The sequence below is a fragment of the Neofelis nebulosa genome, chromosome 1 (assembly GCF_028018385.1).
Source record: "Neofelis nebulosa isolate mNeoNeb1 chromosome 1, mNeoNeb1.pri, whole genome shotgun sequence".
Lineage (NCBI taxonomy): Eukaryota > Metazoa > Chordata > Mammalia > Carnivora > Felidae > Neofelis > Neofelis nebulosa.
In genome coordinates, this window is record NC_080782.1 from 11,137,873 (window position 1) to 11,157,211 (window position 19,339).

Sequence of the window (19,339 nt, forward strand, 5' to 3'; positions counted from 1 at the left end):
TAAAGAAACCTAAGGAGCAAGAGTTCGAGGGTTAGAGACAAAGAATTAAAGACAGAGAGAGAGAGAGAAAAAGAGAGAGAGAGAGAGAGAGAGATTGTCCATAAATCATACATTTTTTTTCTTTTTAAGTTTCTTTATTTATTTTGAGAGAGAGAGAGAGAGAGAGAGAGAGAGAGAAACCAAGAGAAGGGAGGCACAGAGAGAGAGGGAGAGAGAGAGAGAATCCTAAGTAGGCTCTGGGCTGTCAGTACAAAGCCCAACACAGACCTTGATCTCACGACCCTGGGACACTGAGACCATGACCTGAGCCAAAACCAAGAGTTGGATGCTTCACGGACTGAGCTACCCAGACGCCCCATAAATCATACATTTCTAAGTTCAAGAGTAACCAAATGAGTCTTTGTTGTTTCTATAAGATACATATGCAAATGCATATTTAAACAAACACGAATATGCATTTATTCACATATGGCTGTGGACCCACACATACCCCCAGGGCACAGCATGTGCCTACCCACACCCCTTCCCTACTGCTCCTTCAGGGTCCTTTTCAAGTTCCTCTGCAAATCTACTCTCCAGGTAAACATGAAAATCTCCCCCCCACCTACTGTAGATAAAACTGTGTCTCATCTATAAAGAGATGGCTTAGAAAGGTGTAGTAGATAAAGCCATTTCGACCCGAGCATCATTTCCACAGTTACTTTAAATATTTTTTGTCCAGACATTCAAGAACGTGACTGCAAATTTGTTTCCTAGCCTTCCACTGATCTGTATTGTGCAGTGGCACAGGGGACATGCCTGCGAGCAATGCCTCAACAGATACAGAATCAATATCTGCAAGATGAGCTCCACAATCACCCCCCGCCACACACACACACCATGGCTCCAGCCTCAGTCATGGGAGGCTTGACTCCCACCAGAGCATTGATGCTGTCTTCCTTTGATACTCTTCCTTTGCATGTCCCCAAGGCCAGCGACCCCTGCTCCTCCAGGCCTTTACTCACTTGTCCATCTCTCAGGGAGGACTACCCATTAGATACCCCACTAAATATCCCATTTAGAATATTAATTCCCAGTCCACATACCCTGTAACTCCCCATCCCCCTTTTCCTGCTTTGCTTTTTGTATAGTGCCTACTAGCTTCTCCCATACTACACAATTTACTTGTTGTTTTATGATGTGCCCCAAGTGCCTAGTCTGTGCCTTGGCATACAGTAGTAGGTTCTCAATAAATATTCATGCAATAAATGAACAAATAAAGTATTTCACGTATACGCAATCTCCAATGACATGCAAGGAAACTACTGTAGCCAGAAAAAAAAAAAAATACCGCACAAGACCTTCAAAGAATTCGTACATCTGGACCCGTGTACAACGCTTGCCATTGTTATACTGACCTTTAATAAGGGTGAGAAACTCTTCATGCTTCACTCGGTTCCTCTGGATGTCGATCTTCAGGGTAAGCAGCAAGGTGAATAAGAACTTGTGCTCCTCATACAATCCCCGGGCTGCATACTTGTAAACCTCATAAGTCATATGCTCAATGATATTAGCAATCCTCTTGCTTGTAATTGGGCTCTTGGCCGACCTGCAGGAGAGAACACTTAAATCCAGCTTACCCCACTGCCCTTTCCCATTGTCCATAAAAACAACCTCTTTAACGGCAAATACATAACTTTGGAGAGCCAGTTCCTTTGTACACAAGAATCAGCATCCTCAATCGAAAATAACAAGCATTCTCTCAACATAAAATGACATAACAGAATCCTCAGTGTTGCCTAAATCGATTTTACCCGCAGGGTACTGTCACTCACAAAAAAAAAAGTCTTGGGAATTTTCTTGTGTAACAGAAACACACAAAACCAAAGGGATCAATCAATGGATGAAGAGTTGATGGGCCTGTCTCTGAGCATAAAATGACAAATGAGAATGATTTGTTAACACCCTGGTAATTACACTACACTTAGATTAAAAAAAGAAAAAAAGACTCAGTAGCAAAAGGAAAAGAAGTTACAAATGTAATGTCATCATTCTAGCCCACAGATATAGAATTCAGCTTGGCTTCCTGAGTGCAGACGTACCGGGCTAAGGAAAGGTCAAACAAGCCAAGAAACTGGCGGAGCGAAGTCTGATACATTTCATTAACCAAGCGCATCTCAGTGATGAGGAAGTACAGGATGCTGCCCCGTGTTGCCACTGAAAGACAGAGAGCAAGGTTGCTTGTGCTACGAGGGTGGAAAATAAATGATCTGTGCCCAGACCAGCCTAAACTCTAAATGAAAACAACAAGTTTTATTTTTATCAATGACTATCTACCAGCTCTGAGAGTCTAGAGCAATGCTCATTATATATATTTAACTCTTATTTATAAGCTCTGTGTAAGCACTCTGCTATTTGTGTTTATCACACAGCATTTTTCCATTTTAGAACCTCTTATGGATTTAGAACCCTTATGAATTTCACTATATTTTTTCATAGGTAGAAAAGGTAACTGATGGGATCGCAAACACTCTAACACCCAGCAAAGTGTGTAGGCATTTTATGGACCTCATTCTTTTTTTTTTTTTTTTTCAACGTTTATTTATTTTTGGGACAGAGAGAGACAGAGCATGAATGGGGGAGGGACAGAGAGAGAGGGAGACACAGAATCGGAAGCAGGCTCCAGGCTCTGAGCCATCAGCCCAGAGCCTGACGCGGGGCTCGAACTCACGGACCGTGAGATCGTGACCTGGCTGAAGTCGGACGCTTAACCGACTGCGCCACCCAGGCGCCCCTATGGACCTCATTCTTAAGCTCCATGAGGAAGCCTTGACTAAGCTTGGGGTCAGGGTGGCAATACAAGGCATCATCGCAAAGATGATGCTCCTGACTCTCCATCAGCAGATGATGCTGTTTTGATTATTTTTTCGGAAAGAATGATAAATTTCTAAAGGGAATTGAGTTCTTTTAGCAGGCCCCTCTTGTAACCAATGAACAACACTGCTTTGCAAATTGCTGAGTAAGACTAAAGCACTCCCAGGAGACCAAGGAACTACCTTCCTAATACAAAGACTGCAAACAAAACACCGGCTCATTGTGACCAAATGATAAAGAACTAATGAGCAGCCCATAAACGCTGCACTAATTCCTTAAATTTCAAAACTGTAGTCAGACGTTCTTTAAAAGGTCTCCCTTTTTACTTTCTAGTTTAAAAATAAGTTCACAGGGACCTGAAAGAATTTGCTAACTAACATGGATCATCAGCACCTAGAGAACTTACACCATTAAAAAATGTTTTCTCCCAGTCTTACTGTATATGTCCCAACGCAACGTCACAAAACAGGAGCGGCCACCCCACTTCACACAGCCCTTACTTCCTTCAGTTTCTCTGATTTTGGTTTGTTTCTCACTTCATTTTCCTGTGACATTTGTCTTTCATTACCAAACTCACCAGGTCTGTATTCCTCCCGGGCTGAGTTAATCTGAATTTCTGTCTCTGCCGAAATCTCCAGCTTCTGTGTCACCTCTTCCGCGGTCTTTTTTGTGTTGCTCAGCACGACGATGAGACTCTCGTCTTCCACCAGGGACCCCTGGGTACTCGTCAGCCGGTAAAGCAAATTATCTTCTAGCTCCTTCATCCTTCTTTTGTTTGCAGTTACGTCTTCTAGGAGATGAGTTCTCTCTTTCTCCAATTCCTGTTAATTTGCATAAATATATTTTCTTCCTTAATTAACAACTATTGTTTGGCCATCCCTGACAAAGTTCACCTAGAGGACTGTTCTCAAGCTCCTGTAATGTAGTTATCATATGTGGCTGCAGGAACTTCCTGAAAATAAGAGGGGAGCTAATGGAGGAAAGAATTGGTAGCAAACAATGTGAAACTCACTACAAATACTATCAATATCCACCGAACCGTCTATTTATTTCCTAAAGTCAAATCACGTGTTGTGGTTATATTTAAGCTTGTTTGAAAAGTGAAATATATTGAAAATATATTGAAATATATTTGAAAAGACACACACAGATCTCTCAGAATAGATTCATTGTCTTCCCTTAGTCTCTTTCTGATAAGAGCTCTGTTGTTTGACTGTGATTATGTTCAACCTGCTAGTTGAAATAGTATCCAGTTCTCTGAAAAGCAAGGGTCCAAATGACAGGCAAAAAACCTGTACCACTGCTGCAGGTACATTGCAGTTGAAAAATGTTCTGGGCCTGAACAGGTGCTACTCTCTCCATGACAAGTAAACTTTTACATCTTTCCTGAAGGATCTTTATAGATAGCTGGGGAGAGAATGGTTTAGAAAGATTATTGTCCATATTGGTTACTTCTTCTTCTTGGTGGTTTGGAGAGGGAGAGTCTGTGGAACAGAAGGAGAAAAAAGATGGGACCAGTGAGGATGGGGAAGCAGGGAACAGCCATGACACAGAACCAGCCAAAGGCAGGGGCGCCTGGGTGGCTCAGTCGGTTAAGTGTCCGACTTCGGCTCAGTTCATGATGTCACATTTTGTGGGTTCGAGCCCTGCGTTGGGGTCTGTGCTGAACTCTTGCTCAGAGCCTGGAGCCTGCTTCAGATTCTGCGTTTCCTTCCCTTTCTGCCCCTCCCCCGCTCGCATTCTGTCTCACTCTGTCTCTCAAAAATACATAAATGTAATTTTTTTTTAAACTTAAAAAAAAAAAAAAAAAAAAGAACCAGCCAAAGGCAGCAGGAAGCCCAGAGGCAGGAAGATGAGCCTCTGGCACCAAGTCAAATTGTACACAAAAGTCAGATTATTTAATGAGAGGCTCTAATTCTGAAGCTAGTAAAAGAATCAAAAATGGAAAGGACAGTGAGGGGCAGAAGACATGAATAGACACTTTTCCAAAGAAGGCATCCACATGGCCAACAGACACATGAAAAGATGCTCAACATCACTCATCATCAGGGAAACACAAATCAAAGCCACACTGAGATACCACCTCACGCTGGTCAGAGTGGCTAAAATGAACAAATCAGGAGACTATAGATGCTGGCGAGGATATGGAGAAATGGGAACCTTCTTGCACTGTTGGTGGGAATGCAAACTGGTGCAGCCGCTCTGGAATATAGTGTGGAGGTTCCTCAAGAAATTAAAAATAGATCTACCCTAGGACCCAGCAATAGCACTGCTAGGAATTTACCCAAGGGATACAGGAGTACTGATGCATAGGGGCACTTGTACCCCAATGTGTATAGCAGCACTCTCAACAATAGCCAGATTATGGAAAGAGCCTAAATGTCCATCAACTGACGAATGGGTAAAGAAGATGAGGTTAATATATACAATGGAATACTACTTGTCAATGAGAAAGAATGAAATCCTGCCTTTTACAGCAACATGGATGGAACTGGAAGGTATGATGCTAAGTGAAATTAGTCAGTCAGAGAAAGACAGATACCATATGCTTTCACTCACATGTGGATCCTGAGAAACTTAACAGAAGACCATGGGGAAAAGGAAGGCGGAAAAATAGTCACAAACAGAGAGGGAGGGAGGCAAGCCATAAGAGACTCTTAAATACAGAGAACATATTGAGGGTTGGTGGGGGGTGGGGGAGAGGGGAAAGTGGGTGATGGGCATTGAGGAGGGCACCTGTTGGGACGAGCACTGAGTGTTGTATGGAAGCCAATTTGGCAATAAATTATATTAAAGGAAAAAGGACAGTGGGTAAATAGTATTTAAAAATTTGGACAGAAAGATATGCATTAGTCAGTTTGCTTGAAAAGCTTTCTAAATATAGTGCCCACTGACCGATGCTTAGACGCCTTAATGAAGTAATATGAATTTACGTGTGACACAATATGGGGAAACCAGGGTTCAACGCATGGTTAAAAGGCATGGTTGCCAGTTCCAGTTGTGCCCAGTGGAGCTACCCGGGCACGTGTTACCAGGCTCAGATTTCCACCGCAGCTTCAGCAGGGTAAATATTCGATTGGGTACTCCGGATAGGGCTCAGCAATTATTGTACATTCTACTCCCCGCTGAGAGAACTAGAAATCTAAAGTTATAAATAGTGATTGGGGTGGCTGAATGGCTCAGTCGGTTAAGCATCCAACTCTGGATTTAGGCTCAAGTCATGATCTCGCGGTTCATGGGTTTGAGCCCCACACTGGGCTCTGGGCAGGCAGTAGGCAGGCTGCTTGGGATTCTCTCTCTCCCTCTTTCTCTGCCCCTCCCCAACTCTTGCACACGCTCTCTCTTTCAAAATCCATACACTTTTAAAAAGTAAAAAAATGATAAAGTTATATGCAGCAATGAATCATATGAAATCATACAAAATATAATGGGACTACTCATTAATTCCATGATTAATTGGGTGACTTCCCTTCGCTCTGGTCCAGTGCCCACACGAACATCATGGGGAGGGAGAAGCCACACGTGGCCCAAACTGCCATTGTGAAACCCTAGTGCAAGTCCTTTCCCTGTAGTGCTTAATTTATGTAATCATTTTTAGGATTTTCTTTTTGACTATGAGAAACATCGCATAACAATTCCACAAACTCTGTCTTGTGTTAAACACCATCGATACGCTGGTAACTGAGAGCTTCTTCCCAGCTCTTCATCATACGTGGTCTCGACGTCTCCACGTGAATGTCGAAGAGATGTCCCCCACCACCCCAGCAACACTACCAAAAGGGAAGTCAGGGCTCTTTCCTGCATACCTGCTGCCCCCCAGCCTTCCCCATCCCAGCAGACGGCAGCCCCATTCTCCCAGCAGCTAAAATTTTGGAGGCCTCTGTCACTACGTCCCTTTCCTCAAACTCCACGTCCTGGTCATCAGCAAATCCTATCACCTCTACTTCAGAAACAGACCCGGAGGCTTATCGTTCCTCACCAACTCCACCGCTCACACCCTGGTGCATGTCTCTGTCATTTCTCCTTTAAATGACAGGACCCAAATAGGTCTCCCTGGCTCATCCCTACCGCCCGTTGTCTATTCCCAGCCTACCAGTCAGAACACTGCTCTGAAACATACCTCCTCTCCCCAAACCCTCTAATGACTAACCATGTCTCTCAGAGTAAAAGTTAAGACCTTACCACAGCCTGTGAGGGTCCTTTTTCATTTTTCTCCAGCCACATCCAGTAAGCCCTAAATCAGCAATAAGCCAGAGCAGGGCCCGGGAATCCAACCTACCTCCAGGTGATGCAGGGCTGCTATTCCTGTCTGTTCAGGGCACCACACTTGGAGACCCACTGCCTTAAACACATAATGTACTCTCCTACCTCAGGGCCTTTGCACTGGCTGTTGCTGTGTCAGGCCCATCCTGCCAGGTAACTTACTCCCTCCTCCCCTTCAACTTCTCCTTAAATGTCACCTTCTCAGTGGAACCTACTTTGACCACCCTGTTTAAAATCATAGCCCACTATCTGATTCCCTAGCTCTCCCTCTTACCCCACTCTGTGTTTTTAAATAGCATTTACCACTTTCTTTTTTTTTTTTTTTCAACATTTTTTATTTATTTTTGGGACAGAGAGAGACAGAGCATGAACGGGGGAGGGGCAGAGAGAGAGGGAGACACAGAATCGGAAACAGGCTCCAGGCTCCAAGCCATCAGCCCAGAGCCCGACGCGGGGCTCGAACTCACGGACCGCGAGATCGTGACCTGGCTGAAGTCGGACGCTCAACCGACTGCGCCACCCAGGCGCCCCAGCATTTACCACTTTCTAACATAACATATAAATTAGTCATTAGTTAGCCTCCAAAGATTTTTTTGGTTCATTAATATGTTCCCTCAACTCTTGGAACGATGCCTGGTACACAGTAGGCTCTCAATATTTTGGAACGAATGACTAAATTCTATACCCTGTTTCAGACTGAAACAAATAGTGAACAAGAAAATCCAGGCATATCTTGGTGCCAGAAATAGAAATGTGAAAATTCTCACCCTGTGACTGAAAACCACAGATTTAAAACAAAGGCTCTAGTAACTAAACTGCATGAAGACAAAGGGCAAAGGCCACCGGCCACTGCTTCATGTTCTGGCCAGTCCATCACCACTGATTGAGCAGCTATGGTGTGTAGAACTGTACCAGGCCCTGAGCACAGCGAGTCGGGTCCAGGGACATTCCAGCAAAGGAAAATTCCCTCGCTAAGCAAGACAAAAGCTCGGAACCTGTATCACTTTCTTAATTTGGGGGGGTGGGGGGGGGTGGGATGTAGCAATTCCAGCAAAACCTGCCTTTATCACTTTTGTTTCCTTTTATTTGGTTACATTTTTTAAAAAACCTTCCTTAGGGGCGCCTGGGTGGCTCAGTCGGTTAAGCGTCCGACTTCGGCTCAGGTCATGATCTCGCAGTCCGTGAGTTCAAGCCCCGCGTCAGGCTCTGGGCTGATGTCTCAGAGCCTGGAGCCTGCTTCCGATTCTGTGTCTTCCTCTCTCTCTGCCCCTCCCCCAGTCATGCTCTGTCTCTCTCTGTCCCAAAAATAAATAAACGTTAAAAAAAAAAAAAAAAAGCTTCCTTACTGGTTATTTCAATTCATTGATTCACTACATAAGAATCTCAAATTTGAAAAAATGTAATAATTAGTACAGAAAGTGACATTTCATGGCACCTACAAAATTCCTTTCCATAAGCAGCTATAACAAAAGAACTCACACTACCATTACACTAAGAAAGAAAGTAGGGGCACCTGGGGGGCTGGGTTGGTTCAGCATCCCATTCTAGATTTCAGCTCAGGTCATGATCCCAGGGTCATGGGATCAAGCCCTGTGTTGGGCTCCATGATGAGAATGGAGCCTGCTTGAGATTCTCCCTCTCCCTCTGCTCCTCTCCCCATCTCGTGCTCTCTCTCCCTCTAGGAAGAAAGAAAGAAGAAAGGAGGGAGGGAGGGAGGGAGGGAGGGAGGGAGGGAGGGAGGGAGGGAAGGAAGGAAGGAAGGAAGGAAGGAAGGAAGGAAGGAAGGAAGGAAGGAAAGGGAAGGTAGCTAAAGGGAAAAATTCAAATATTTTTTATTCCCACATTTTGCACACTATCATGATCATTCCTGAGTTCCTACAGGTGAGCGTTATAAAAATCCTCACCTGAAATAAAGATGTGGTTTCTATATACAATGGAATACTACTTGGCAATGAGAAAGAATGAAATCTTGCCATTTGCAACAACGTGGATGGAACTGGAGGGTATTATGTCGAGTGAAATAAGTCAGTCAGAGAAAGACAGATATCATACGTGTTCACTCATATGTGGATCTTGAGAAACTTAACAGAAGACCATGGGGAACGGGAAGGGGAAAACATAGTTTCAAACAGAGAGGGAGGGAGGCAAACCATAAGAGACTCTTAAATACAGAGAACTGAGGGTGGATGGGGGAGAGGGGGAAATGGGTGATGGGCATTGAGGAGAGCACCTGATGGATTGAGCACTGGGTGTTATATGGAAGCGATATATCTATATATAGATATATATACAGATATAGATATATCGATATATATATCTAGCATTAAGCATATTATCTAGCATTAAGCTGAAATAAATCTAGACATTAAAAAAAGAAAACCTCCTCACCTGAAGAAGGCAGATAAGGGAGGAATGTAAAGCCATGGGAAGAACGATGGTTTGACAACAGGAGGACAAAGGTTTGAATCACAGCTCCCAGGATCTAACGGCTGCCTGACACTGGCCATGTTATGTGACGCCATGAGCCTCAGTTTCCTCATCTGTGAGATGGATGTAAAAACAGCTCAGAGAGTGAGTATGAGGATGTAAGTAGGAAAGCAGCTACAACAGTAACCGAATCATGATAGCTGCTCAAAAGATGTGTCTCCTCTCTTATCCCCTCCCTTGATTCATTCCAAGCATGGATTTTTGGAAGCATTATAATACTTATTTGGGAAATAAGCAGTTTGAAAAATAAAATTATAGGTTGGCACAAAATAAATCATACTTTAGAATTTCACACATCATTACAAAAGCATAATAAAGTGGCTGAAAAAGGGATAAAAGGGATAAAAACTTTCTAATCTTGTACTTATGCTAAGGGTGCATGTTTTTATGTCTGCTGGGAACAGACAGAGCATGGGGCTGTCAAATCCATAAACCACCCCCTGTCTTATCAGTTCTTCCAACATAATATGTTTTCTTCCTCCATCCATTTCTTCCATTTGCATAGCCACTGCCCTGGTTTAGGCTTTAATTATTCCTCATGGACTACTCTCCATAATTGGTCTCCTTGCTCACCCCCTTCTCTGCCATCACCCCCTTTCCTGCTCCTTCCCTCAGCTGTTTTGAAAGGTCCAAAATTCTCAACACAGTTTGCAAGACTTATTACAACCTACATTTCCACTCTCATCTCCACTTGAGAGCTATGGAATCAGTACTAAAAGCCGCCATGTTGCTTATGAAAGCCATCATTCACAAGAGCAACAGTTACTATAATGTGGACAAAGGGGCAAATTATTCAATTCCCGATTTTAAAAAATAGCAAGTTAAAACTTGAACATTATTGAGATGGTTGTGGTCAATTCAATGTCATTGTTAACACCAATCACTTTGTCATTTAAAGTAACCACCTATTGGGGCGCCTGGGTGGCGCAGTCGGTTAAGCGTCCGACTTCAGCCAGGTCACGATCTCACGGTCTGTGAGTTCGAGCCCCGCGTCAGGCTCTGGGCTGATGGCTCAGAGCCTGGAGCCTGTTTCCGATTCTGTGTCTCCCTCTCTCTCTGTCCCTCCCCCGTTCATGCTCTGTCTCTCTCTGTCCCAAAAAATAAAATAAACGTTGAAAAAAAAATTTTTTTTAAAAAAATAAAAAAAATAAAGTAACCACCTACATCCCCAAAGAATTACAGTGAGGCTAAGGAGTACATTTCCCCCCAAAGATTAAAACTGACAAAATAATATACCCTAAAGTAAATAGTAAAATTTAAAGCAATTTGGATTTTTTGTTGTTGTTTTCTGTTTCTTTTTTTTTTTTAATATGACTTATTGTCAAACTGGCTAACATACGGTGTAAAGTGTGCTCTTGGTTTTGGGGATAGATTCCCAGGGTTCATCGCTTCCATACAACACCCAGTGCTCGTCCCCAACAAGTGCCCCTCTTAATGCCCATCACCCACTTTCCCCTCTCCCCCACTTCCCCATCCACCCTCAGTTTGTTCTCTGTATTTAAGGGTCTCTTATGGTTTGCCTCCCTCCCTTTCTGTTTGTAACTATTTTTCCCCCCTTTCCTTCCCCCATGGTCTTCTGTCAACTTTCTCAAGATCCACACATGATATCTTTCTCTGACTTATTTCACTTAGCATAATACCTTCCAGTTCCATCCACGTTGCTGCAAATGGCACGATTTCATTCTTTCTCAACGCAATTTGGAATTATGAAAGCAACCTGTCATGTACCAAATAGTAGGTAAATGACCAAACACTACAATGGGACAATAGTTATGGAAAAGATAAAGTTATCTCTGAAGGAAAGTAGAACAATTTATTCAAGATTTTATTTTTCATTTATTTTTTAAAATTTTTTAATGTTTCTTTGTTTTTAAGAGAGAGACAGAGCGTGAGTTGGGGAAGGACAGAGAGAGGAGACACAGAATCTGAAGCAGGCTCCAGGCTCTGACCTGTCAGCACAGAGCCCAATGTGGGGCTTGAACTCATGAACCGTGAGGTCATGACCTGAGCCGAGGTCGATGCTTAACCTAATGGACTGAACCACCCAGGCATCCCTCATTCAGACTTTTAAAATGGAAAACCTCTTTGGGGATAAGGGTTTAGTTTCATTTGTATGGCTGATTTAGACATAGTTCTGTTGAACCATAACTTACGTCCCCCAATATATAAGAAGATATAATATATAATAAGAAGAAGCAAAATATAAAGATAATAAATATAATAATAAGGAGCAAAATTAATCAAAATCATTTTGTCTATAAGCATTTTTCCCACCAAAGGGATTATTTCAACACACACACACATACACACACACACACACACACACACACAGAGGTAGACATTTGTGCTATGTATTCTATATACTAAGGCTGTCGTGTAAATGTTTTACATAAACTGTGATAATAAGGGGCACCTAGGTGGCTCAGTAGGTTAAGTGTCTGAATTCAGCTCAGGTCATAGCTGAGTTCAAGCCCTGCATCAGGCTCTCTGCTGTCAGTGTGGAGCCTGTTTCAGATCCTCTGTCTTCCTCTCTCTGCCCTGCCCCTGCTCATGTGTGTGCTCTCTCTCTCTCTAAAATAAATAAACATTAAAAGAAATTAACCTGTGGGGCGCCTGGGTGGTTCAGTCGGTTGAGCGTCCGACTTCGGCCCAGGTCATGATCTCACAGCTTTGTGAGTTCGAGCCCCGCGTCGGGTTCTGTGCTGACGGCTAGGAGCCTGGAGCCTGCTTTGGGTTCTGTGTCTCCCTCTCTCTCTGCCCCTAACCCACTCACATTCTGTCTCTGTCTCTCTCAAAAATAAATAAACATTAAAAAAAAATTTTAAACAATTAATACAGGATGTATTTTTTTTTTTAAATTAACCTGTGATAATAAGAAAAGCATCCACCAAGTGAGTAAGAAAGTACAGTAGTGATTCAGGATGATTTCATGAAACATACTATTAATTAAATGATCAAAAATTAAATGGCTCAACAAAGACGCAAATGAAAACTAAAATTATTTGTGTACATAAACTGCATCTGTAACCACGGTTTTGAAATCAGTGAAAGGAAACAGACGATGGCCCTCGAGAGCCCTCCTTTCTCATGGATCACCCAGGCTTTCGTTCCCAAAGGCTCCATCTCTTCTGCATCTTACACTGGGGGTTACAGTAGAAAGATTAAGCAAGAGAACTCAGACTTATTTGTTCTCCATACCAGTGAGCTCATGATACCGACGTCTGTTCAGGGCTTCGTTACATTATTTCTCCTCTCGGTTCCACTGAGTTTGAGTGATTCTTCCACCTCCGAAGGAAATTAAGTGCTGGACCTGCTCGCTCATCTAGGATTCTGAATAAGGTGAGCCCTGAAGCCCTGTGTTGTGTGGCCAGTAAATGCAGTTAATCTATGTTAGTATTTTTCTCCTAATAGTATACAGTTCTCTTTGAGTTTCTGTCTTGTTCTCTGGGGGCAAGGTGAGAGTGAATCCAAGGAAGTTGTTGTTGTTGCTGCTGGTTTATTATTATTATCATCATCATCGTCATCATTATTTTAACGTTTATTCACTTTTTGAGAGACAGAGACAGAGACAGAGACAGAGTGTGAGCAGGGCAGGGGGCAGAGAGAGAGGGAGACACAGAATCTGAAGCAGGTTCCAGGCTCCGAGCTGTCAGCACAGAGCCTGACGTGGGTCTTGAACCCACGAACTATGAGATCATGACCTGGCGCTTAACCGACTGAGCCACCCAGGCACCCCTCCCTTCATTTCTGAAGCAAACAAACCCGAGGCTCCAGCAGGCTGTCCGGCCGAGCACTCACAAGACCAGATCGCACTACCTGTATCTCCAAGACACTGGACAGCTGGTGGGTTTATGGATTCAAAGAATCCCTGGTATCATAAGGTACTGTCCCAAGCCACCTTGCACAAGAAGAATCGACAGACCAGTGAAGGTTTAAGTTACTGTGACTGTAAAGAATACCCTTCATTTCAGCTCCATGCGTAAAGGAAGACGCTTTCTAACACCAACTTCTTTTTCTTTAATGTCTATTTATTATTTAGAGAGAGAGCACACAGGGGAGAGGCGGAGAGAGAAGGGGGGAGAGAGAGAATCGCAAGCAGGCTTTGCACAGCCAGCGCAGAGCCCAAGGCGGGGCTTCAGCTCATGAACCTGAGCCAAAATCGAGACCCCGACGTTTAACTGACTGAGCCACCCCAGCGCCCCCTCCCCACCCTGGCCAACACCAACTTCTTACTGCTGGGGTCTTCCTGGCTTCTGATAGCCCCCCTTGGCTCTATAACATTCTATATTGGTATCGTGTATATAATAATTACCTAAAAAGCGATCATGTTTAGAAAGACTGCCTTGTCACTGAGGTCAAAGGAACAATTCAGACTTAACACTTTTTGTATCTGTTGGCTCTTTTCAAATGAGTTACGCAATTTCAAGAAATGCCCCGAAGGATCCAGATATCAACTCAGATCCACTTGCCACCACCCAGGCTGAGAAGATTCGGCGATGTGAGCTGACGCAGGAATGCGGTGAGAGGACTAGATGCTACAAAAGAAATGGCTGCTCACTTTCAACAATAGCCAAATTATGGAAAGAGCATAAATGTCCATCAACTGATGAATGGATAAAGAAATTGTGGTTTATATACACAATGGAATACTACGTGGCAATGAGAAAGAACGAAATATGGCCCTTTGTAGCAACGTGGTTGGAACTGGAGAGTGTGATGCTAAGTGAAATAAGCCAGACAGTGAAAGACAGATACCATATGGTTTCACTCTTATGTGGATCCTGAGAAACTTAACAGAAACCCATGGGGGAGGGGAAGGAAAAAAAAAAAAAAGAGGTTAGAGTGGGAGAGACCCAAAGCATAAGAGACTGTTAAAAACTGAGAACAAACTGAGGGTTGATAGGGGGTGGGAGGGAGGGGAGGGTGGGTGATGGGTATTGAGGAGGGCACCTGTTGGGATGAGCACTGGGTGTTGTATGGAAACCAATTTGACAATAAATTTCATATATTAAAAAAAAAAAAAAAAAAGAAATGGCTGCTTGCAAGAAGTGTACTACTTAAAATTCATCAAAAATTAAATGAATTAAAATTAATCAAAAATTAAATGAATTAAAATTCATCAAAATTAAGCCCACCAGCTCACTTCTTGCATGAGACCTTGCATTAGAGGAAAGAAAATACAGGTTAGGGTGCCTGGGTGGCTCCATCTTAAGCATCTGACTTCGGTTCAGGTCATGATCTCACAGTTCATGAGTTCGAGTCCTGTATCAGGTAAGCTTGAGCTTGGCTTTGGGTGAGCATGAGCTCGACCTTAGGTAAACACAAGCCCTGCTTTGGGTGAGTTCTGCTGCTCTCTCTCTCTCTCTCTCTCCCTCCCTCCCTTTCTCTCTCTGCCCCTCATTCACTTGAGTTCTCTCTCAAAAAAAAAAAAAAATAGGTTACATGTTCTATAATAATGTGGTTCAGAGTAAGGGACCCTCTGATATTATAAGAGTAAGAGTCACGTTCCTATGGCCATACTTTTTCTAAGAATTATCTACTGTGAGGCTGGAATGGATTCTCATCAGGAGACAACAGTAAAGGAGTAATTTTCTCAAGATACTCAAGATACCTTTCCAGGAGGTAAGAAAAAGCCCAGCTTGGGATCCATATTGGATTTTCAAGGCTGTTCACATCTTCAAAGGAGTTGGGGTGGCTGGGTGGCTCGGTTAAGCGTCTGGCTTCAGCTCACATCATGATCTCAAGGTTTGTGAGTTCGAGTCCTGTGTCAGGCTCCGCACAACAGAGAGCCCGCTCCCCTCGGGATTCTCTGCCCCTCCCCCATTTATGCGCGCGCTCTCTCTCTCTCTCTCTCTCTCTCTCAAAAATAAATAAAAACATTTAAATAAAAGTTTTAAAAGCAAAGTCTTCAAAGGAGTTTAAAGTGTTCCTCACTTCATCTCAAACTTCTATTGTAACAATTATGGCTGCGGAGCTGTTTTGTTGCAAACAAAATCTGTCAGGCCAAATTATTTCTTCCAAGGAGACTATATTCATCGCAGCTGAATGTGAGAAAACCAAAGACGAGTACATTATTCAAACTGCCATCAGGGCCCCTTATCTCCTTGAAGCCAATGCCACAGGTGAGAGCAGCCTAAGATATGGTGAACAGATGCTGCCCCAGAGACTGTCGGGGTTCCCTGCTCAACACCACAAGCTGTTGATCAGGAATCCCAGTCCTTCCTCAAGTAACGGTATGGCAGCACTAAGCTTCCCAACCACCTCTACTGAGGCTCCAAAAATAAGCAAGCACGTAGTCTGAAGGCTGTCATTACTTCGAGAGACTTCAAGTCTGTGGTCAGAACTCTGGCATCAGTTCCTGCCATACAGAGGTTACTAACCACACAAATCTACAAAGTCAGATTGAACCTTCCAACCATATGACTCTATGCAACTTCCAACCATATGACTCTATGATTTATGCAGTATCCACTAAAAAATAAAAAGAAAGTATTTTTAAAAGAAAAAGAAAAGAAAAGAAAAGGGTGGGAGGATGGACATAAAAAAAAAAGAGATCAACATACAGGACTCAGAAGACCAAGCATGAAACATACAAAAATAATAATAATAATAATAATCAAAATAATGTGAAGGACAGATTCCAAAGATTTTGCCAATAATTTTAACGTAAATAAGCCATTAGGTCGGTGTAGAAGGCGCTATAAAGTAAACTGGACTCCTCATTGCTAATGAAGCCAGGAGAAAATCAACAGCAACTTTGAGAGTTCATACGGTTTTACTAAAGCAGTCCTATTGAAACCCTCTAGATTAGTGGGGCGCCTGGGTGGCGCAGTCGGTTAAGCGTCCGACTTCAGCCAGGTCACGATCTCGCGGTCCGTGAGTTCGAGCCCCGCGTCAGGCTCTGGGCTGATGGCTCGGAGCCTGGAGCCTGTTTCCGATTCTGTGTCTCCCTCTCTCTCTGCCCCTCCCCCGTTCATGCTCTGTCTTCTGTCTCTCTCTGTCCCAAAAATAAATAAAAAACGTTGAAAAAAAAAAAAAAAAAAAAAAAGAAACCCTCTAGATTCTTTTAAGACTCACATGCTCCCTAGAGAAAATACTGACTCAAAACAAGGAAGTTTACCAATTAGTGGCCATTTTTTGTTGATTATGAAGTTATTCCGCACAACAGAGGTAGAGAAAACAGACATGGAGTTATACTAGCAGAGCATAACTAAGCCAGCAGCCTCCAAAAGGCACTCGGTGAAGCTCTGAGGCCCCAAATGTCTGTCATGTCAGATCACACACAGAGCTCTCTTAGGTAACAAATGAGACTTGAGAATGTGGTGTGTGATCTGGTACAAAGGTTTAATTTTAGATTCCAAAAGCATAATCATGAATCAAATGAAAGCAAAACCTCACTGTATCCTGGAAACCTAAAAGTGAACAGGTGAGTAGAACTCACAATAGAGCAAACTTCAGAAAAATAAAGCAAAATAAGACCAGAATAATGATGCCGAGTCTGAGGCTGACAGCCTCATAGTTACATCATTAGTCTACACAAAATCAATTGATTAATGTGATTTATGAGACAGATAAAACATATGGGCTAATCGATTAGTAATTACCTAAGATACTTGGAAATTAATACAGGGAAGAACATAGGAATAAAAAGGGGGGACTCAATCCCACTACAACTTTTATCATGTTATTTTTGCCAATGAAAGAATCACAACACAATGCAGAAAAGGAGATGGTCACGCTTCACTCACCTGTTTCTCTGTGAGGATGACTCTCCCCAGTAACTGATCTTCCAGACCTTTCATGGTGACGGTGAAGTCGATGATAGAGGTGCGAGCACTTATCTCAGGGGTGTAGGCTGGATTGGGCAGTTTGGTGGTAATGTAGAGTCTGAAGCCATCCATCACATCTACCTCCTTGTCACCAACTTTCACCTTTATTATAAAAATAAAGTTCGGGGCACCTGGGTGGCTCATCTGGCTAAGCATTCGACTCTTGCTTTCAGACCCGGTCATGAACTCCTGGTTTGTGAGTTCAAGCCCCGCCCGCATCGGGCTCTGTGCTGACATTGCCAGGCCTGCTTGGAATTCTCTCTCTCCTTCTCTCTCTGCTCCTCCCCTGATCACTCACTCCCTCTCTCTCTTTCTCTCAAAATAAATAAATAAATAAACTTAAAAAATAATAAATAAATAACATGAAAGTGGTAAAACAAATGCACCTTACCGTGTCCTTTTTTGCACGGGATCAAGCATTGCTTTAAACAATTATGTAACTAGAGGTATTCGTAAACTGAAAAAGAAGAGGTCATTGGGCATTCACAGGGCTTCAAACCACTAGGATGAAAGGGAAGAAGGAGGGAAGAAGGAGGGAAGAAGGAGGAAGGGAAGGAGGAGGGAAGAAGGAGGGAGGGAGTTCAATGTGCACCAATATATATCATAAATGTAGAATTTTGCACCAAAAGTGGTGTGATCGTACCACAGAAGTGAGATGGATTCTTTACCCAAAATTTGGTTCAGAGGTCAAGATTGATGATATCACACAGGCACCAAAAGGGAATGAAAAGGTTTATTGCTCACGTATGGAGATTTGGGGGAAGATTAAGGTGGGCTCCCAAACAGGTCCCAAAAATTGATTGAGACAATAGGAAAAAAACAGCTAGTGGCTAGGGCGTAGGGGTAGGATGAGAGTCCCCACACAGGGCGTGAACAGAGGACCGCATGGCTTGAATGTCCCACCACTGCCAAAGGAGAGAGCCCCAGGTTTTCTTATCAGCTTGCCCAGATTTGGGACAGAAAGGGTGAGGGGCATGGTGGGTTTTGAAACATGTCCACAGTCAACCACCAAAATGGAGTCAGATTCTGTCACACGAGTGAAGTAGATATCTCTAGAAGGACTGCTTTTGAACACTTTGATCCCAACTCAGGAAGTGGAGAGGAGAAAAGCAAATGCCTCTTGCACTGACTCAAATTTGAATTCCTGCCTATTGAGAAAATTCCATCTATGTCACATTGACCTGGCCTCATGGTTATGGCTCTACACACCATTATCAATAGGTCTAACTGACCTTAAATGTAGACCCAGTCTTAATGAAGTTTCTCTCCAAAACATTATCCAGTGCTGGGTCTAGTTCCTCTCCAACATCTTCAATAAGCAAGGGCCTTCCAAGAGAAAGACTGTCCTCCAGGTGGTTTCTGAAGTACTTGTGATTTAGAGATGTGATCTAGGAACAGGATCCAAGAGTTGCTTTCACAGTATCATGATGCAAGGTGCAGAGATGACAAATACTAAATGGTGCTCCAGCAGTCTATTGCAGAGATTTTTAGAAATCCTTATCTGGAACCCATTCTTGGTGAAATTATACAGAAAGCTTAAACCGTTTCCATCCTTTTCCTTAGCAAACTGTTCTTCCCCCGCGCAACCTGTCTTCTCACTACCACCATCAATTTGGTGATAAATAATAATGGAATAATCATGATGTGTCCTTGTAAAGTGCTGTATACTCAGTGTGATGGAACTCCACCCTGCTCTGTTCATCATGGAGAGTTCTAGGCTCTAATAGAAGAGAGTCTGCAACCTTTGAAAGATGGCATCAGTAGAGATCAACACAAATGTAAAAACAATTTTTAGAAAAGATCTTAATATCAGATTTTAGGCTTGCATCTGTTATTGCTCTATGAGGATTACAACTCTACTATTTTCAAATATTTCTTTGTTCTCGGACTCCTGCTCATCAGAGACA

At 43.1% G+C, this 19,339-nt stretch overlaps 1 protein-coding gene across 2 annotated transcripts in view; it reads right to left on the reverse strand.

Moving 5' to 3' along the window:
- DNAH5 (dynein axonemal heavy chain 5) overlaps positions 1–19,339 on the reverse strand; it is a 289,955-nt gene that overhangs the window by 33,268 nt on the left and 237,348 nt on the right. For both annotated transcript variants that reach the window (XM_058715840.1, XM_058715830.1), the window contains exons 64-68: positions 18,665–18,820; positions 17,352–17,534; positions 3,431–3,674; positions 2,082–2,196; positions 1,398–1,588 (exon numbers count right to left, since the gene is read on the reverse strand). In XM_058715840.1, the coding sequence (XP_058571823.1) occupies positions 1,398–1,588; positions 2,082–2,196; positions 3,431–3,674; positions 17,352–17,534; positions 18,665–18,820 (889 nt within the window). The remainder of the gene's footprint in view (positions 1–1,397; positions 1,589–2,081; positions 2,197–3,430; positions 3,675–17,351; positions 17,535–18,664; positions 18,821–19,339) is intronic.